The following is a 22,877-nucleotide window of genomic DNA, read 5'->3' as shown; positions in this document are numbered from 1 at the left end:
GCTAAGGCCAAATAGTGTACGTTTGTACATTTTCAAAGTTAAAATAAAGGTAGAAAAAAACAGGTACAGTAACACCTGCCCAAGAACAGAACATTACTAATGCTAAGAGGTCGCTGCAGGTTTTGGATTCTCATCCCCAAAACCCATTTGCAATGTGGTTCAATGAGTTACCTTATTTCCTCCTACTTAGTGACATTCCCAGATTTCCTGCCAAAAGGGCCATCATGATGAGGTTATTTTTTTACTTCAGGATGAGTCATACACTGTAGGAGCTCCTACACACTGCCATTGTACTGACCTCATAGCCTTGGTAGGGGAGACTTCTGTTGTAGACCTGGAGCGTGGCATGGACTTGTCCTGTAATCTCTCGATAGACAACTGTACCAGTTCCTGGGGTGGGGCAACATTGGAAATTCAGTATCAGATCCAAATCACTTAATGATTCAATTTTAATGGCTATACATCCTTTTATAGATTTTACCATTTAAAAATAACTTCTGAAAACTGCCTTCCCTTACCCTTTACTTTCACATAGAAGAACAGTTACTTACATTTAAATATGTACTTTGATAACCTCTCTATACAAGTCTCTGAATACGTGACAGAAAAATCACCGTTGACAAATCCTAACACTCCCATTTCATTTCCACATCCCATCTTCAGCTTGCATTCTCTTGTCCTTTCAATTGTTTTCCCTAGAACTATTGTAAAGTGGAACACCAAGTATAGTAGGGGCATCATCACTAGATAGCTTCTAACAATGTTACATGTGACAGGTTGTTTGGTGCCTGCGAAGCCTGTGTGTTACGCCAATGGGTTATAGTGGCTATACAGATACAGATCAAATTCTTGGTAGAAAAAAAACAGCTACAGTGACATATTTTACCTTGACTCCGTCCACCACGGCATGGATGACCTCGTTGGCGGCCTCCTTGTTGGAGATCTCTCCCTCCTCCAGCAGCACCTGGTCAGACCAGCGGATCAGGTTGGCCAGGCTCTGGTACACTTGGTTATGGCACGACATGATCACAGAACTGTGGGGGAAAACATTTATACTGTTAACATTTATGTTCATTTGTTCATGGCATTACAATCATAATCATATGACTGGGCAAAGAAACAAGTTGGCTTTTCCTTACACTGTCCATATCTCTCTAACCAGATACCTTTGACCCAGTGTTGACGTCACACTTCAGAGAAGCTATGTGACAAGTTTCACTAGGTCAGTATGTTGAAGAACTTCAAGAAGATCAGAGTGACTGGTAGAAAGCTCTAGGTAAGAACAGTCTCTTGCATTGGATCAAAAGTTTTAGCTTCACAGAGACATCTTTTTATCTTTTGAGAGTTACCCCGGTATGAAACCTGAAGAGGAAAACCAGTTCTTGAAAAATAGGTGAAATGATAAGAAGTAAATAAGAAGAGAACTTCGAACACTACAGAAACAAGCAAAAGCCATAGATCTATAGGGAAGTATCCCTACCTCTGTTCCTTGATGAGACATGAGTTGAGCGTGCTGTACAGCTCCATGACAGTCTGCAGCACCTCGCTGGCCGTGGCAGGCACGTTCTCCAGGATGTTCTTATCCACCACGGCCTCCAGGTACGTCAGGGCGTTGATCACCACCTTCTGGGACAGGTGCAACTTGTCCACGTCCTGGAAAAAAGGGAGAAAAGTCGCATCAGCTTAGGCAAAAACCAATTTACTGTAATTGTAGGCAGCAGCAAAAGTTATCGGTCTGAGAAAAATGGACATCGGACATGTTCACGGACCAATATGTTTGCAGTGGCAGCAGGTGCAGCAAATACTTTATTATTACTATGCAATGATTTTTGAAACAACATGAGAGAAGGTAGTTAAGGCCTGTCAAATGACTGTCAAACCTCAACTACACATGTATTTCTAGGCATGCTCTACGAGCAAAGGAAATGTGCTGAGTGCAATAGCACAGGAAACACAAACTACATAAAAGTACATCAAAACCTTTCAATTTGACTACCACGGCCATGCTATTGACCTACAAGTTAGAGAAGCTGACAACAGCTGGTTACCAGGTTTATACCCCCTGAGGTCAATGTTACCTCACGATAAAGTGCTTCTTTAGTCTCCTGAACAAGGGAGTAAAGAACGATCATATTTACACAGGTTTTTACTTTATTTATGCAACCCTTTGGCATAACCTGCACCGCAACTTGCCCCTGGGACGTGTTTGTATAGATGTTAACTTTGTTATGTGAAAGTCTGAGCCCACTGTTAGCTTTGGCAACATCACCCGGCTAGCAGAAGTTCAGAGTTCGACACCGCATCTTCAAAGTGGGGCTTTGAAGTAGAATCCTATAATGGCTACGCCTATAACAAGCCAGCTGAGATGGTTCAAGGCTGCCCCAGTGTTTATGCTAACAGTCTGTAGCACCTTGTGTGGGACTGGGTCAACATGTACTCCCCAGGGCACACAGGGCTGTCTGGAACTTACATGTGGGCCCGCCAATTTACATCAAAGCTTGCACATGCAATATAAGAACTGCTATGGACTATAAGAAATTATGAAGGATAGCCTAGAAATATCAAGCTATATAAGGGAGGAAGAAATTTCCCCTTGACCTTGTTATTGGATTTCCTGCTTCAGGTGGACAGTAACATAAATATAGAAGGCACTTAGGACAATGTAGTCACTGTCTTACTAGTTAGTGTCTACAATGTCTTGCATTTGGAGAATCACCTACAGCTGAGTCACCTTGGGCTGTTAAAGGAGGAAGAAATTTCTCTTGGCCTTGTTCTTGGATTTCCTACTTTAGTTGGACAGCAACATAAATAAAGAAGGCACTTGGGGCAGTGTAGTCATTGTCTATAATGTCTTGGGTTTGGAACATCGCTATAGCTGAGTCACCTTGAGCTGTTAATTTTCCTAGAAATATCAACCTATGAAAAGGAGTTAGAAATTTACTCTTGGCCTTGTTCTTGGATTTCCTGCTTTGGGTGGACACAGTAACATAAATAAAGAAGGCACTTGGGACAGTGCAGTCATCGTCTAGAATGTCTTGGGTTTGGAACATCACTTTCTACAGCTGAGTCACCTTGGACTGTTCACTTGCCAAGGTCATGAATGGTCTCTTCCTTTCCTGGTTCTGGTACCATCTTGTGTAATGACTAATGATGCATGAATATTCTATTTTTGGGCTGATCCCTTTCGAAAACTCTAACAGGAACAGATAAGAAAACCTATGATATGGTACTCTAGTTTGGGCTTGTTCCGAGCTTTGGTTTTTTTATCGTTCTGTGCATGACAACAAGTCAGCAGAGCTGTTTCCTCACTGTGTATCCTGTTCCTGTTGGGGGAAACCACAGCTAGAAGACCTCATGTTTACAAAGACAGGCAAGGGAAGACACCCTGAGAGGTCTAAATGCCAAACATTTGGCTCCAGATGAGAACTCTAGTCACAAATACTTGGACAGACACAACCAACTTGGAGTTGGAAATGCTAGGAAAATCTCGAGGGGGTGTTATCTTACTAGGAAACTGAGATTTCCTGCAAAACATCTGTATATTTTGGCATCTTCTAGCAGAGAAAGCAGAAATCTTCCTCTAGTCCTAAACCTGCTGAAGCATTTACAAAATCCCATGACTAGAAAACATAAAGGTCAAGATTGACACTGCAGAAAATGATATGTACTGATATGATCATGGTAAACAAAACCAATTTTATAATAGGAATTTTCCAGTTAGCTGTTTTTTCTCTTATAAAATATAGTTATCACAACAAAATATGCCATGCTATGTAGTTGATTTAACCTATGCGAACACCAGGTTACCAAAATGTTCAGTGTCAGGTTTGACATCAGGGAGACATCATGTACCAGCCTCGGGGGACTCCTAAAGTTTGGTTTGGAAACATTCAAACATCCAACAGTTACCCCGCAAAACAACAAGAGAAGGGGAAACAGAATGGACTGTATTTAGGATGGAAGCATGCCCTAAAGCTTTTAGACATGACATCTAACAAACAAACACAGGTACAATCTGTAGCATCTGACTCCACTGGGCCCTGTCTGTAGATGGTATCAGTAGGAACAGACTTTCTGCACTCAGAAGTTGGAACTGAGAAGTTGGCACTTATCCATGCTGTCTCATGCATGTTGACTGTTACTTCCATTTCTGTTTAATGCTCTCCTGATTCATCAGACAAAGTGCTTATTTGGATAGTAGTACCACGAAACAGCAAAGGCGATTACTGTAGATGATGTAATAGAGCAAGGGCCCTTAGGGCCTGAAGCTTTATACAGGTCTTAAGTTTTGTTGTTGACCTAGTATATGTGCTGCCACCCATGCTACTCACTGTAAAAACAACAAGGTTTTAGTGTATCTCTTAAAATCTTTTAACCACACTCATGGTTCAGATTACTAGTATACATAGCAGGGATGGATAAGAGCTTGAGAAAAGTATGGTACTAAGTTTCAGGATGGTAGCAGAAATGTAGCTTATCGGATTATGTAAATCGAAACTGAGAAAAAGGATGTAAGATCTAAGCTAATCTGACTTTGCTCAGGGCCAGAAGGAAGGGAAAGCTGACACATGATCCAACAGTCCTGTAACCTTCATTACCTCCCATCACTCTGCATTACAACTCCTATAATCACCTACAGGACCTTTTCCTGAACAACAACAACAACATAACACAAGACCTGGCTTGAAATGGACAGCCTGCCCAGTCTGTAGGCTACCAAACTCTTCTCGATCAACATGAAGAGTTATTTGCTGCTGTCGGTCTCGCTGGGGGAGCAGCTACAACACCTTATCACCTACAGGACCTTTAGTAAGTTTTACAGAATAACAACATAACAAAACACAAGACCTGGCTTGAAATGGACAGCCTGGCCAGTCTGTAGGCCACCAGACTCTTCTCGGCCAACATGAAGAGTTGTTTGCTGCTGTCCGTCTCGCTGGGTGAGCAGCCCACCGAGCGTCTCCTGTATTGGGTCTGCACGTCCCGCTGAAGCTCCATGAAGGGGTCCGACCCCCTCCCACTCCTTCTCCTCCTGGTGAAGGTCCTAGTGCCTGGGCCGCTGGCAGGTTGTGGAAACTTACTCCAGAACTCCATGGTGGAACATCTCACCACTGACAGAAAATGGCAGGCTCCTGATAGTCCACTCTGAGAGGAGGAAGTGGGAAGCTCTCTCTCTCTTCTTTGAAAACTATAAATGTACTTCCTGCTGACCTCTGACCTTCAATCAGGCGAGAATTAGTACCCTTCCTGTCAGGACTCCTCCAGTCCATGCAAAGTGGAGAAAAATGCAGGTTTCAATTATGTAACTACTACATATGTATTGGTGGGGGAGGGGAGGGGCCCTGTTTGGTTAGACTTGATGGAGACCATGTGTTTACAGTGGGCACAACTAATACATCTGCTTGGTTGCTTTTGAAAGTTTCAAAGCCAAATACACCGACACTGTAAAACCTGAATTTTATTTATCCAAAATGTAATGTGCATTGATGAAGATTACTTGGGCTTGATCATGGGGATTTAAGAGAGAGTTAGTACAAAAAGTTGTGAGGAAAGTCAATATAAGCACACTTTGACAGCAGGGTTTTGTTGAAGTTATTTCTTTGCTTCCGCCATCTAAAATTCACATTTTTTCCAGCAGCATATTCATAATTTTGTTTACCTCTGTCAAAATCGTGTCATGATTTAATCTGTCACTGTGGAGGTACATAGGCTTATGATTAAACAAACAAACAAAAACCAAACACATATTCGGATTGATGTGAAGCTTCTATGATAATTGATATGCTCCATTTTCCACTTTTTTATCCTCAAATGTATGATATTCAATGACGCAATATACCTACATATTTATTATTTTCTGACTAAAAGATTCATACCATACATAAAACCACACACAAAGCATATTAAGTTCCCACCCATTAAACCTGACATCACATACAGCCAGTATGTTTAATTTTCACAGAACAAGGGCAGTCTTTAGCTGGGGCCCTCATGTGGTTTTGAGGTCAGGAAACCAGAAAATCCAAGGATAACATGGGACAGGGACAGAAATCAGGACCAGATGGGGTCTCAGGGGAACCCAAAACTAAATGGTGAGGGAGGGTATGTAGTAGGTTTACAAAACACCTGACTGAGATGAGAAACCTCCCTTTCCACAATTGAGAACCATTGAGAGGAAATCTCTACTAAGATACATAGATAGCATAATTAAAAGTGAGGAAGAAAAGCAATTGTTTAAATGAGTCTAAATGCAACATGGAATCTTAACATGGGCCTGTGCAAGATGTCAGCCTCATACACTAATCACGTGATAATAGCCTGTACACTGTAGGCATTCCTGAACCCATCATGATCTGTTTGGACCAGATTCAGGGCTGAACAGGGCTGGACCTCAGGCTGATGAAGGATTCCTGGAAATCTCCTTTGTTTGACCGCAAACCTATTTGTCATAAATATCAATATAGATATATATTCCTACCTTACAGAAAAACTCTAGCGTACTACTATACCTTCCTGTTACAAATACTACAAATAGGATCTATAGATGAAAGGCATGAAAATATCATGAATATCATCATATCTACTCATGAAAAAGTAAGAAACAATTATTCTGTTGGTAAATAAATTTTCCTGCAAATTACAATCAAATTGTTTCTGCAGCTGGAATAATCCACACTGTGCCTATATCCTATAAAATGCAAATTTAATCAACTGCAGATGACCACACAGGGATTTCCTACATTGGAAACAGCCCTGGAAGCATGTCATGTGTCTGTGTGAGAGTGTGTGTATGTGTGGGGGGATGTGCTGTAAGAGGGGGGAGGTGACAGGCGGGCTTGTTAGTACAAGTGGATATTCAGGGCCTCCTGAGTAGAGTCTGGGCCATATGGAATGTTTTCTTTACTTTCATCTTGTTTACTAAAGGTGCAATACACATATTCAGCCTCCTGTGCATAACGTGGGTATTTTTCAATTCAGAAAAGAGAGCACCTTACCTGTATGTAGCTCATGCAGTTATTGTTGGAGGAAACCTTTTCCCCCCAAAATTCTAATGTGGTGGTCTTATTTTCCATGATGACTGCAGAGGTTTCAATTTTTTTCAAAAGAAATGTGTATTTGCCAGGGCAGTTGCTTGCTGGCCTTTTCAGTTCTGTATCTGTATGATACCAGATAACATTTTCCACTTGTTATGATATCGTGCCCTAGACAAATAGTACTATTGCCCTAGGCAAGACCCATCCCTCTCTTTCTACCACGTTTTACCTTCCTGCTCCCCAACCGAAGTTAGGTACCCATTATACTCCTGGATGAGGAAATCCGTGTACCATATAGCCAGGAATGCCAGGGATTGAACCCTGAGACTTACTATATCACTAACTATATGTAGTTTAGCCACTTGACCATTCAACGCCATGCAACACCCACTTGTGTTATAGCAAGCACGTGTTCTGTTACTCGTACCTTCTCCACCTGTGGTTTCTGTGTCCCATCGCTGCCCTCGTCGCTGCTCTTGCGGCGGACGTGCAGCTTGCCCAGGCTGGACTGGGACTTACTGAGGGTGATCTTCCTCTGGATGGCCTCCACCCCCTTCCCCACACCACTGCGGATCTTGTTCCCCAGCGTGGACTGTTGGCCTTGGGGGGAGTCTGCAAAATACAACAACAGGACAGTAAGGATGTGTATTATACTCTGTTAACCTCGGACTAGATCAGACCTAAGGACAAAGCATGACACTTTTTCATTAGCTACAGTACTGCAGTGTGCCCTTGCACATTTCAGCCAAGTAACCTTAAGTGTCTTGGGTTCTTTTACATACGTATCTGTTTTAGTAGTTGTTGAATTAGTTACTGTTTACATCATTAATATTTCAATCATCATGTAAGGGCAATGGAAGAGCTTCTCAATAAACAAATTTATCATAGTGGCTATACATGTATGTTATATTGTTATGTCATGTTAGGTATAGCTTTGGTATGTTGGATGATCACAATTTCTATGTGAACCTACTTACAGTCATTCTTCAATATCAACATTTATCTTTTATCCCATGTAGCCAACATCATCTGACATTTACAATTCATGGAAACAATAACAATCGCATCCTTGAAATTGTGATTCGTAACATTTGTGACTTTGACCACACGGACAAACTAAATGTGACACCTCCACGAGCTAGACAACATATCTTTCTAAAGACAAAACATTGATGAGTAGAAAAATATCATATTTTCAATCTGTACCTGTATCTTTAAACCTCAGTGCTGCTACCCACCGCATGCTCTCTTCAGCCCCGTGTTACCTCCCCCTACCAGTGAATATTCACGACTGCCTACCACTTGTGCCCACAGCTCCCATATATAAACACCATGTCCTCATCCTCCTAATTATGGACCCATCCATGACTCATGTTTACTGACATCAGCTAAGTGGCATTAATCTTACGGCACCCTGACAGCTGGGTCAGGGATTGGCCAGTCTCTGCCCTTCACATATATAAGGTTATATCATTACCCTATAGAAAATACAATGTGTTTGACAAAAAATAGTATTTTGAACAGATTTCATTGTGTTATGTTTGTATATACATGTACATGAATAGATGACAACAAAATACAACCATGAGCATTTGGTTCAGGGTCTGTGTACATTCTGCCCTTCATATACAGTACTGTACACAAGGTTACATTTATCCTGTAGAAAACATATAACTTGTGTGAAACTAAAATAACAGATTGAATGGTTTTATTGGATTGTATTTGCACATAGATTGAGGACAATATAGAATGTTTTGCAGTCCAGGTTAGGGTTCGTAAGCTTTTTGCCCTTCACATACATAAGGCTATTATACTTTGCCAAAAGTACAACTTGAATGTTTAAAGCTGCACAGTATTCAAGTGTTTCATCAACATTTCACTTATGATAAAGCCTTCTAAAACCTTCAGATGGATGTTATTTTTAGTTTGATAAACATCTTTTTAATGGCTGGATAGCTGCCACCAAAAAATTAAATTATGCTTAGTAATAATCCTATGGGAGCTTCAGCCCAACACCAGAGTTGCACTGGGTACTTTTAATGAGTTATTTGCATGTATTACCTATAAAAAATATGATGACACGTCTGTACATAAATATCATGGGAGTTGTGGTAATAAAATTTTCTTTTAATGTATGATAAAATGAGTCATATAGCAGTGATGCAATACAGAATAAAAGCAATCCCAATGAACTGCCCTTTTCTAGAACTGATACTGATAGGCCAAACAAACAACGGTAAAGATGTGATTATACAAAGATATTGAATGCATTCAAAAGGTTCCTTCACAGTGTTTTAACAATCCTGTAGTGCAGTAGTCATACAAGGAAAACTTATTTGCAGTGTCATGAATTTGGTGTGGAGGGGTCAATGCAAAAACTGAACATAAAACCACAGAGAAAATTTCACTATTTACAGTATAGTTCATTTCCTTGTATCAAGCCTTACATGTATTTAGTTTTGTCACTCTGTCTACCCAACAGGGTTGAATACCAGGCAATATCGCTTACACACCCTTGTACAAATTGAATACCTTGATCGATGTGTCATTAAGTCCGACATGAACCAATTTTCAGCTCAGTAGGTTTTCCTAATAACGACAAGGCTTGAAGTGTCCATACAACAAGATAAGTGGACCTGATCTGGGCTCAAAATATCCACCTGCAATTTGCAAAAAAAGACTGTTCCAGATTGCAGGGACAAATGAAGAAAAATAATGATTTCAAGCACTGCCAATGCATAACTATGTAGGTCTAACTTAAGGAATATCCCACAATACTGTAAATCTTGTAATGTTTGATGTGGTTTTATTTGCCAGGTTTTTGTGGTGACTGCCAAATGAATTATGACACTGTGAACATGTGTTTTGTATTTTCCCTATATTTTTTCAACTGTGAACTGCGAACACAATAAAAACCTCCTTTTACCTCCTGAAAATAACAGATTCTACAGTATCCAGAAACCTGGCTGAGAGACAAAAGGTGGTAATGGTGTCAGTATGTCATCAAGCAAGGTATTGTCAACCTTCCCTGAATTATTTAGAACTACAATATACCTGTCATGGGGACATCAGTGAAGGATGGTCACCTGTGCTCTTGCTTATTGAATTTTCTCACCTTCTGCCACATGGGGCAACTTGAAGTCAGTACTGGTTTTATGTGTACTTTTTCTATTTTGTATACATCTTCAAATTTGAAATAGCATTCTTGTGGCAGTGCACTTTGCAGCAACCAGTAGTAACAAAGTTCAATTCTATATGACCTAAAGAAATCAACTGAGACCTGTCAAAAATTGTTGAGAAAATACTTGTTTTTGTGCTTAAAGAACTTCATATTTTTAATTTAAATGAAGCAAGGTAACATTTTAGGGCACGTGTCATGACCTATGGTAACCCCAAGCTGTTGGCCAGTCTACGATGGCAATGTAACAAGTTTGTGTCCCTTCGTAATGTAAACACGGTAATTATTTTGGTCCTTGGTTGACAAAAATAGCCCTTACTGGACAAAACCTTGACATCAATCGGTTTGGCATGGCCAAAGCAATTTCATGTGCTATCAAGGTACGATTTACGGACAAAATGTACACATTGCCTTTTCTATCAGACTTTACAGTTCAGTGAACTAATCGTACTTACACTGTGGCTAGAATCTGAGGAAGAATATCATTCCCACACATGTAAACTATCTACCGTCCATGTTGTTTTTAAAAACTACCCCATGCAAGGTTTATTCCAAGTGGGGCTTCTTGCTTCTTGAAGTGGAAAAAACCCATTACTCAGGCTAATTGCATAGGAATGACCCATGGCAGGCAGCAATATTGCACCTCTCCATATTTGGCACCCAATAATAAACATCCCACCAGGTGGCCATTGAATATAGACACCTCCTTTCTTGGCTGATTGTCAGGGAAATTTTGACTTGGGAATGAATACACATCCTAGCAAGCCAATTCTTGGTTATCATTGAAACTATGAAAGTCAGGAAAAGAATAGGAGAATGATAACGTATGTACATGTATGTCACTTTGTGGCACTAAATTTGTGCGTTCCAACTACCTACCTTTTGAAGGTGACAATAAAGGTTACACAGTATTTACAACTTATCAACATATTGTAGAATGACCTTTATGATGATAGTTGTTGTGGCATATGACACGTATGCACAAATAAGGCCAGGTAAGGGTCATTGTGGAAACTTCCACACAATTTAACAATACTAACATTACATCAATGAGGATGATAACATACACTTTGCGCCAGTGAATTTTGGATGGATATAACGTCCTTGTGATAACCAAGACATTTCCAGGTATTTGATACAGAAGTTGATAAATCAGACCCATACAGTAATATCCAAACAATACATTTATAAAACCTAGTACTTTCTGTACTTTGTAAAATGCTGGCAGCATTAAAATAAAATGAACAGAATAAAACACGACAATGAAAATATACATATATGCATTGAACTTTCATCTAAAGCAGTTTGCAGACAGCCAGTAGACAGCCAGTCCAATGATAATATGATACTAGTCTGAGGGCAGCAATGGTAGACAGTGTCACACAGATGGCATCACAGCAAGAAAGATGAGGACAGTAACCTCTGTACACTACCAAATACATGAGGACTGTGCCTATAGGCACTACTGGCAGTGGAATAAATATGTGCTATTTAAAACTATAGTAGCATTCATGGCCGTACTGATGAGACTGTGGTACATTATGACTTTTGATTGACAAGAGAGCAATAGAGCAATAAACAGCAGGGAGCAATAAACAATGACTGTCAAGTGCTTAGGTCAGCCGAGCTGTTTACATTCCAGCAGAATGAATAATGGTCCGAAAGCAGCCCGGTCATCACATTGGTCACTTTCCCAAAGTTGACCACAAGTGTCCAGTTCAGTCACACATCATTCCTCAACCAACAGACAAACAGAGAAAGTGCATCCATGCCCCTCCCCCCTCGTAAAACGTATAGGACGTCTTGTTCTGCACACATGTACAGCTAGGGATGGGAAAACATTGCACATGCTAGGAATGTACACAGAAACTCTCCGACCTTTCTGATGCACGCACACGGCGTGTGGCACGGACGGGCAGCGATACTTACAGCAGTCCAAGCTATAGTAGTCCGGGTCGTTTGCAACACAAAACCACGACATTTTCACTCCCTAAGGTCCAATGTGCGGCTAAAAATACTGGTATCTCCGCTCAACCTATGTCAGCTATGAGTTATGGCTTGGGTGAATCCACGAAAGGGGCGTCCGTCACATTTGAATTGCATGCCAGAGGGAAGGCACTGCAGCACTATGCCCTGTACATAATTGCTTGTGAATCTATAGTGAGCAGAAATTACTCAGCACCCCCGAAAAATCAATCCCTGGCCATTCCATATGTGGGAATGGGAACACGGGTGAAAAACGGGGGATATTCTGGAGCATGAGGTGGGATTGGGCGGTGTATGAGCCACTCCGGTCCAGTGTCGGAGCCAGGGTGCATAACTCCGCATACCGCTGACATTCTAGCCGCTGAGCACTGCGCTATTTTGAGGAGTCTCTGCTCTGTATATGGGAGAGGGGTTAGTCATGTTTTTCTACCATGAACTGTACACAACAATGTCTATTCTAAAATTTCACAATGAGGCACGCATCTAACAACTCCAGTCCAGGACACATCTACATTTTTGTGCAGATGTACACATTCACAACTTTATAGCATGATTATTAATATTACAACACTAAATATCTAATGAGTAAACATATCTACTATGATATTGTCAATGGCTATGCAGTAATAGCAGATATTATGTCATCTCATCATTTGCTAGAATATAAATATCTCAACTACCTGCCTTTAGGAAATCATTGTCTTGGGTCTAGGACTAAGGAGCATGCAGTAGTATTGTGGTAAGCAATCCTTGACTGAAAATCAAAACACTGGGTAACAATTTAGTGTATCTTAAAAACAAGTTGTTACGATGTAACTTGACGTCACCTAAATGTTTTGACTGTCAGGACTGATTAAATCTTCAGACCTAGATACACCCAGGAATAGTTTACTGCTGGCAGTTTCGCCAATTACACAAGGCAGTTGTGACCTGTTTACATCATGCATGTTGATGTGTCCGGAGGGATGGGTGCAATACTTCAGTCAGTCGTTAGGTGGAGCTGTTGTCTAGTTAACACTGTTGCGTATGAATCAGAATCTGATGCAGTGTGACTGTAAGCTTAGTGAGGTAAAGCATAACTCCCTCTCCTTTTCCAATTGCAGATCCTGACAGCATTTCTGGTTAGAATTCAACTGAATGATGCAGTATATTATGACAAGTTTTTATCCAGGTTTTTATCAAGATTCTTTTATGAGCAACTTTGCTATACAGGCAAATGGATGTTCGTGATTGATAAACATAACAGTAACACTGGTTATCATTTCGGTAACCTACCTACAGAATAAATAGGACCTTAACTTTGAGGAGTAGTCTACTTCAGCACATTTTTGCCATAGAGTTCGGCTGAGTCAGACTTCACAATGACCAGGGATCAAGGATTGCTGATTGGCTGAACTCCCCAGAGTTAGGTCTGATTAGAAGGGGTTAGAAAGTAATTGGCTGTGACCTTTGGGTCTGAAGTATGCAGATAGGAACATGCCAGGAATTCCTTATTACTGCTGCTTGGGTTCCCTTACCTCCATGTTTTGTTGAACTCTACTCTGGATATTCTGGATACATTTCTATCAGACTCCTCAATACTAGCTGTCAGTATCCTATACTCAGACTGTGACTGATATGAAAAAAAGTTCCCTTCCTTTCTTATACATTTTAAAGATGTGTAAGTTCAGCAAAAAGCTACATTACACAAAAAATTCCAAACTATTTGAGTAATGAAAAATTTAGAGAAATAACTATAAATGTACTGTAAAATACATCTTCGTGCAAAAATCAAGCACAAAAGACATACTGTATATGACAGTCTAACATTCGTGACATCTGTTGTCAAATTGGTGGAACAATTTCAGTTTTCCACAAATTTCCACCCTTGAGTAACCCAGGTAACAACAGCAAGCAGAAATCACCGAAATCATCTCCCTGAGCTGTCCCCTGTCCCCAATGGTACGGTCCATTTGACATGATTAGATATCCCTCCTCTGGGAATGAGCTTTTCTATCAGACTGAAGACAGGAATGAAGATACAGCTTTTGGCTGATTGGATTTTGCTATGATATTGGAAAGCATCCAGGACTGTCATTGTGCTGACTTGTTTTCTGCACCCTCTTTGCTAACTCCCGTGGGAAATCTGGCAGAAAGGGAAGATGGATCATGATGCTGATGATCTATTATGTTACATATCTCCTTGGATTCACTCATAGTATTACCGACAGGGTAAAAAGATTTTTTACATGTCTGGAGAAAAGGTGAAATTGATTTAGGGACTTCAAGCATGCTATACATGTTGTTACATAAAATTGCTATAACTTAAAAAGTGCAAGCTATGTTCTTAGAAAATTTAGAAAATGTACAGGACATTTTACAACTACAAAAATCTGATTTTCCAGAGCATTTGGAGGTAAATGTCAACTACATAAGAGTCTCATTTACTGTATATACATGTGCAAGTTAGCCTTTTAAGTTACAAAAGTGATAAAGTGGTACATTTAGAAAAGGAAATACAGTATCTGGGGGAAGGCCTGATTGTGGTAGGTATGGTATATGTAGGGACAGGTGCATGTACTGTGGGTGGGCAGTGCTACTAGTGAGTCACCTGTAGCAGCAAAGGGAACAGCTGCACTCTAGTTCTAACACATGTACATGACAAGTGTTTGATGTAACTTACATACATACATGGACATAATAGAAAAGACTTGTCACTGTGCCCCTTCTACTGCACACACTACTCACTCATTCAAACTCACACACATGCCAAGCTCACTTGGTTTATGCACTTTCAATATTGACTCCAGCTTTTATTATGGGCAATCTTTCAACAAAAGACAGAATGATATTGCAAACAAATGCCAATCATTTTATAGCACAATATACTTAAGGATATCCAAGTTTAATTCAGTCAAGACTGGGAATAAACCAATAAAAATCTGTTTTACAGTCTACTAACAATTTGACAAATATTCTAAATGTTATTTTTTGCTTACATTCTACTTTTTTCCAATTCAGCATACCAGTGGTGCAGTCTCTAATGATATTTTTATAATTCCAACAAGTACTTTTTGGTAACTTTATTCAGATAAACAAAAACAAACTTAACAAAAAACTTTAACAAGAACATACAGGTGTACATACACTGTCAAATAAATACATGTGGTGGCAAGACTTAGTACTTTTAGACATATGCATGACATCACATGGAAACTATGCAAAGGCGTTCAACACACCCCATTACTATTGATTTGTGCATTCATTAGGGATAATTTTTCGCACTGTTGCCTAGGTAAGAGCTCTGCCCACTCCCAGACAGGGCAAAGTTCAGTTCTCCAGGTATTGTTCTCCTCTTCATGTACAACTGGAGGTGACCTGGTGAAGTACATGACGTAAGTGTGAGTGGGCAGTTTATGTGGGTGGATGTAGGGTCTCAAATCTGTGCTATTACAAAGAACTCAGTCAGCAAACCGGAAGCCAGACTTGTGTACTGTCTTGATATTCAAGTTTTGTTTGTCTAGTTGAGATCAAAAAAGGGATGTTGTGGTTGCAGTTTGAAATAATATTCGACCCGTTTCCTCTTGCCAGCACGTGTGGAAAAGGAAATGAAGTTGTTTCCTTGCGGTTGTTTGTTTTATTGCGACCAAATTCTGCTGAATTTATTGATCATTTTTAGTAATCTGTAGCTGATCTAAGGAAGTTTATGGAAGCATTTGAACCATATGGACTTTATCAGGGAGTTAGATGATCTATGCCCTCCAGCATTGTTAATAGGGTCACTTCTAACCTGTACACCTTACCCTAATCATTACAATTATGGCAGGATATTTATGGGGTTTGGAAAACCACCCCTAGTAATGGGCCCCCTGGGAGACTGGTATTTAAACTGTCGCTTTAGATTATGTAGAGACCAAAGTAGAAAGAGGTCAGAGCTTTTAGTGTGCGTGTGTGTCGTCAGGTACCCATCTACTCTTTGTTGCCATCTCAAAACGGCTAGTTCCAGTCAATTTCAGACCAGTAAGCTGTTAGAAACTAAAAGATTGTAAATAAACCCGTCTGAACGGATTCAATTACCACAAACAGCCATATATCCCTTGCTTGAAGCAAAGCTTTGAAATATAATTTCATTTTATCAGTTTCTATTTCAGTACATAGGAAGTATTAGGATTCAAAGATAAGCTTATCATTCTAAGTGTTGTTTTTGGCTGTGGGCATATTCTTCTCAAGGGAAAGTAGGCACCAGGACACCTTGTGGAATGTGGAGAATCTATATTGCAGGTATTTCCGATGTCTACCTGTACCTCACCTGCACTGGTCCATGTACAGTATTTAGGCTGTTCAGAAGCTGCTAAGACAAAACACAAAGCTAGCCCTGGGGGGACAAATAGCTGGATAATATCACCTTGCACCAGGCCCCATAGAAACCTGTTCAGTGTCATGGCACATGCACATGCGTCCCTGTGAACTACATGTCCCTGTATCCACTGGTATGTCCCAGGACAGGACTAGGCCAAGGTTCAACAAGCACTGGGTAGTTCCATTGTGTACACAACCAGATCAGGCCTTGGTCAGGTTACCCAATCACCTTGCAGTACATCTACAAGTACATGAACCCTAAAATGGCCTTGATCTAATCATGATTTCCTTATGATGAAACTGTGTACTTTGTTCTTTCTATCACGCCCCAATAGGCATATTGATAACACTAGAAACAATAGTTTATTCTTGTTACTTGAGTTCAGTGCCTTGTTTATTGAGTGTACAGGCTGATGTAAGATATTGATTGTAGTAACATAACCCGGAGCAAAGTACTTTCCCACGGACCTACATGTACGATAGGATTTTACTTCACATGCCCTAAGCCCTATTACTTAGGCCACCGTGCCCTACCCTATCTGACTTTACACCTGACTTTAGGCTAGCAACTGTGTTCTTTTCATGAGTCAAATGTTGCACAATATTAATATTTCACCATTTTTCATCTAATAATTTTTGTTCTCACCTAGTACTAGACCTTAAAATTCCAGGCATGTGGGAATTGTAATGGCACAGCTACAAAACTACAAATCAGTTGGAGTCAGGCCAGCAGTTAGAATTACCAAGGGCAACGGTGACAGCACTTGGCACCTTACCATATCAAAACTTCTTTTGGCAGAACTAATTGATAGTACACATCCAGATACCAGGGTCCTTGATAAGCCTACCCTCTAAAATAGTACGAATCCTTGTGATATATAAATGTCAGAAAAAATCCGACTAAGAATAGTAATGCTGATATCCCTGTGTCTTTAAAGTTAATAAAATTGAGTTAGAACAAAATGAAACATTATCTTACACACCATTCAAGGTCTGTCAGGTGGAAATCGTGCAAAACAAAATTGCTGGAAATTTGCGGTAGGAACCTTTGACTCAGCTTCAGTCATTGAATGTCTGTTTTCTATAAAGAAAGATATGCAGTGATTTTTAGGGTTATGGATAAGCATCACAGGAGGTTCTCATCTAAAGTAAAACTGTAAAAACTCGTAAAAAGCAGTTTTTCTGTGAACAATCAAGAGAGAAGCTATATTTGGGATGGGGTCACAGTGCAGGACATACATGCACTGGTTGTGACAGGTGGCTACAGTGAAAAACAAGTCGGTGGGAAGTTGCGGTCGCGAGCCAGGTTTTGCTGATGACTGGACTTCTTCTCTTTTGCTCAAACAAGGAGACGTTGGGTACTGGCTTCAATCCACCAGGAGATGGAATGTCAACTAAACCAACACACCACACAGGGAAGAAATGAGGAACAGAAGAGGAATTTCCCAGAAATGTCCTGACAAAAACAGAGCCTGTGCTGGAAAATTGCAAAACATACTTTTCGGCCAAATGAGGATTGAAGCAACAAAACACACTGGAATTGGCCATCTATGGGGGTGTCCAAGCCCTAGGAGAGAAACCAAAATATACCTATTATGGTAAGGTGGAAACGTATGGAGCTGTTATAGGCTAGACTAGCAGTGTGGAATGTATGCTATGTGTTTATGTTGAGAGGAACAAGCTATCTGCAATCAATCAACAGGCTTGGGATAGACTGCTCACAAAAACCAACACTCACTGTACTAACAGGCTTCTGATATAGTCATACATAAATCTGTAGATAATTATAGGGTTAATCTTTTGTTAAATTATACTAAAGAACTAGTCCTAAATGGCCTTGAAATAGTTTTTTTGAAGTTTATAATAAAAGCAGGATGTCAGTATCTGACACTTTTTATGTAACTTTACCATCTGATAAAAATGTACATACCGGAACTGGTAACATTCATGATAAGACAATATTGAGTTGACAGCTTTGATAACCCCTGCTACACAGGCAATACAGCAGAGTGAACACTTCTTTCAGCATGTATTACATTTTAATGAAACCTACTGCTGTGAGTTACCAATTGATAGCACAAATCTGCACTTGTTTTATCTCGCCTGGGTCATATAGACTGTTGTCAGCTAGGACCAGTATAGGCCAGCTCCTCTGCTCCAAGGCCAACCTGTCCCCAAGGAAATTTTACCACATGCACCCCCAGTTCTCAGGGTCTAGCCTGTACTTTAATACCCTGAAAACAGTCTGACATCCAGGCTAGTTTTCTCTGACAGAAGTAGTTCATACTGAAGGTCTGTGTGGGAAACACATTTCTGCCACAGGTTGGGGGTCAACTACATTATCTGGGTCGCAAATTCTCCCTCGTGATACCTTGATACTGCCTAGCCTTTGGAGGCATCCGCCTGTAATATCCTGGTCTTAGTAACAATATCTGCCGGAATCATACCAACTAATCAATGTGACTAAAATGATAGGCTTCTTGATTTAGCCAGGCTTAAGTAGGCTTACTTGAGGCATAATAAGGATGGCTGACTACAGTTTCATGCCAGTCCTGAAATTCTACCACCCTACCGGTAGCGCTTGTCTTTTCATTTACACGAGATAACCAAACATCAGTGCAACACTCTTTGACAGAAATGACAACTGTTGTGTTCAACAAAACTATTTAGATCCTACTATGTGACACAGGGGTATTTTCACAAGGATTCAATTTCAACCTTCCCTTGAAATGTTTACAGTGACAGACATTGTGACAGTTGACCCCACTGTCTGTGCCAAGCACCACCACTTCCCCACGTCTTGTCACCTCGCGCTAAACGCCTATGATACGAAAAGGAAGATACACCAACCCGACATGATGTTTATTGGTTAATTCCACATCGAGGAATGTCACACATGCTGGGGTCGCGTTTGTTCTGGGATTGCGGCATTTGGCCTGGCCTTCCGCCAGTGGCTGTCACAGACATTAAACCTTGAGCAGACAACATGTCCCTTGTATATACACATATCATCATACCTTAGGCTTAGGGACACACTGGACTACATGCTATCACTAAAAACCATTGCCGTATAACTCTTGAACCTTTATCTCTTTATCTGTTAAAGATTGAAGGGACAGGTATAGTTTGTTTTTCACACAAGCACAGAAGACTTGGGTCTCTATTTCTGGTTGAGGTCAGGCCAAATCAGACTGAAGAATTTATTTGCTTGCAATTAGAACGGGATTGTCACTGGGATGATAAATTATTTTATTTACACGCAGTGTCAAGAGGAGAAAATTTCAAACACTCTCTGAGTCTCTCTCTTTCGAAGGGGGAGGGGGGGAAGCAGTTGGACCAGTGCTCTGGTCACCTACAAGCGACATGGCCACATTTGCTCTGGTCTGTTGAGCAGGCAATTACAGGCAATGCCCCAGATGTCTGTTTACCTGTGCCCTTTGTTCCCCCACAGCTGTGTAAAAAACACAAACCACCTATCACAGGTGTTAATAGACACACTCTTTGTGACAAAGACTTTCTAAAAGCTGACGACATCATGACAGTTTTTACATGTGGCTTCCCACCTTGGAAAAGACATAATTGTAAAGTACGGATCAGTAGGTGGATGGAGTGTTTCAACAGCTGGGAGGCACATCTGGCTTTCTGGGAGAAGAAAGATTTGTGGGAATAACATTCTCCTGCATTCCTCCTAGTTCTCTCATTGAAAACCTATTATAGCATGTTCAAACACCATAGACTACTACAGTATATAGCCATATAGGTTACATGGCAACATGCTCTTTGTACAGCAATTTCATGTGAAAGAGTTACAAATTCTATTATACATTTGACAAGCTTGCTTTTTTTTGCATGTGTGTTGCATGGAATTTGGAATGATCAAATACAAGCAGTTAAACCTAACGTGCTAGATCACTGTGTGGCATTCAAGTACACATCAGCTATAGTAGACATGTATTCCTGATGAAAACTTCCGTTTTTGCATAGATTGCTAATCCAGTGATACTATCTGACAATTTTTTTTGTTTTGGCTGTGGCTGGCATCTTTCCTCTGCCAGTGTCAGAAACAGGTCAAGCCCAAATGAATCATCAGTTATCAGTGTTCTTATCCCTGACACTACACAGACTGTCTCCTGAATCATTCAGCACCCAAGGCTGCACAAACCTTGTTAGTAATGTAGGAATTAGGAGATAGGGTTCAGAGCGTTTTATGAAGAGGTACTGTACTTTTAGTCCTTGGCTGCAAAAGGTACATTGTTCTGAACATGTGTATGCTCTCAAAGTCATGGGTCAAGTGAAATAAACTGACCCAGCCTTTCTAAAAAGAATACTGCTTATCATATTTTGATATTAGGAAAAAATAGAAACACACATATAACAAATGTCATTGAGTAAATCATATAATTCATGCAAGATGTCCAACTTATTCCACAAGGACTTGTATTAAAAATTTATCATGTACAACTTACAAGACAAAGCCTCTACCTGGATAGCATGCAGCTCCTATTGTGTATTGGACCTCAACAATACCTGACACATGGCTTCCTTCTTATATTGACTTGTCTTTATTTGTTTCACAGTGTTTAACAACAGGGAACCTGTCATCAACACTGAAACCAAGAAGCCCAGAACAATACAAACTAATGAATAACTCATCAAATTCAAACAATACACAATTTACTACAGTACTGTTGTCTTTTTTTCTGTAGGAAATTTAGATTAGTTTTCCTTCTTTAATCTTAGTATTTGAAGTTTGAAGTACTTAGTATGCTATGGTGCCAATGCATGTTTAAACTTGTTATCAATCAATATGTGTATTACTAATAGTGAATATGAATAAGTCCCTTTCTTCAGCTTATGTTGATAATGGAAAGCTTTTGCAGCTTAGTTTAATTCCCTTTGGACACCAAGAGCATAGACCTGCCTTGAAAATATTGTTTTAGGCTTTGTAGAAGAAGTTATAGCAATCCCACTTGTTGTGTAAGTTCCTCATTCTTTCAACATGATTGTGTTTTTGTCTGCCAAAGAAAAATTCTGGGAAACTTGATATTCCTCTTTCTGTTTTGATGATTCAAAGTATTTCCTCTTTCTGATTCTTGGAAAAGAGCAGGAATATCTGTTTTCCAGGAGTTTAAGTATTCTGTCAACAAAGAATTGTTCTTGTGGTAACATCAGTTGTGTTATTTTGAATTAGGTAACGTTAGATATTATTTTAAACAGAGCATAAACCTTTGGGGTCTAATGTAATTTACCTAATATTATAGTGGAATACTTAGAGTGGGTACCCCGAGCAAAAAAGGGTGTTTTAAACAGCTTAAAACATTGTAATTTGGAAACACGTTAGTTAAGTTAGTCTTTTACCATGATTAACGGATACGCCCCTGCCCATTGTATACAAACACGTCTCTTTGGCTGTGTAAACATCTAACTCACAAGTGGAGGGCACTGTTACAAGGCTACTTATCTTTCCCCCACACTCCACTGTAGTTTTCTGATGTTACTAAGTGATTGTTTATGAGAATTCTTGAGAAGTTTTCGATTCTGGTTGAGCATCTTAAGTTTCAGATCCCATTGGAAGCCCCCCTCCCCTTTAAAAGTATTTTGCGAGGACACAAAGAGTCTTTCATCAGAATCTAATGTCCAAACAACGCTAATCAGGAAATGTAGACTTAGTGTCTCTTTGATCTCTCTACCTGTGCTTGAGGGGAGGTATGGGGAGGGGTGGCCGCGTGTGCTGTAGAGCTTCCTGTGGAGAGAACCTTGGGGTTTTCTGGATATAAAACACGGGGGAACCCACACAGGCCTGGCCACAAGAAACTTCCGCAACAAGAAAAGAAAAAGGAAACAAGCGAGACTTTCAGTCTGCCACCGTTCCAAAATAAGAAAGCGAGACCCCGAAGGGGATATCCAGGGTAAGTAAAGTGATCTTAGGGGAAACAGAAAATCTAGATCGGTTTCAACAACAACATGGAATTCGGGAAAACCCAGCGGTATGTGTTCAGGGGCATTACGATCATGTCGACCGAGTCTACAAAGTGACAACCGGGGTAACACATAGGGGACAGTGCCCCAGCGCGAGTGTTCGGACTTACCATGCTTGTCGCTGCCTTTCCCCGACATTTTGCGTCCCATCAAGCGTCCGATCGAAGTTATCTCGGTATGAATAGGCTCATAGCTGTCCCAGACGTCCGTCACAAATGAGCTACCGCTGTCTAAACAAGCCCGAAAGTCGTGTGTACGTCGCCCGAGCCCCTGTGATTGCCGATTTCCGCCTATTTTGCCCAGGCCGGAAATGATCTGTGGAATGGGATGACGTACTTCCGGGTCAAGATAGAAATCAACAC

The 22,877-nt window shown here is 40.5% G+C and overlaps 1 protein-coding gene across 1 annotated transcript; it reads right to left on the bottom strand.

Annotated features, from left to right (window-relative positions):
* Positions 1 to 246: 246 nt before the first annotated feature.
* On the bottom strand, positions 247 to 22,814 carry LOC109484398 (rap guanine nucleotide exchange factor 1-like). Its single transcript, XM_019787646.1, has 5 exons — positions 22,626 to 22,814; positions 7,462 to 7,646; positions 1,481 to 1,653; positions 887 to 1,034; positions 247 to 390 (listed from the first exon to the last, which is right to left on the bottom strand). The coding sequence occupies exons 1-5, from the start codon at positions 22,663 to 22,665 to the stop codon at positions 247 to 249; spliced, it is 690 nt and encodes a 229-aa protein (XP_019643205.1). The 5' UTR covers positions 22,666 to 22,814.
* Positions 22,815 to 22,877: the final 63 nt, after the last annotated feature.

Source organism: Branchiostoma belcheri, unplaced genomic scaffold (genome assembly GCF_001625305.1).
Source record: "Branchiostoma belcheri isolate BF01 breed outbred unplaced genomic scaffold, Haploidv18h27 scaffold7, whole genome shotgun sequence".
In the NCBI taxonomy this organism is placed as follows: Eukaryota; Metazoa; Chordata; class Leptocardii; order Amphioxiformes; family Branchiostomatidae; genus Branchiostoma; species Branchiostoma belcheri.
This window is presented reverse-complemented; position numbering and strand designations above follow the sequence as displayed.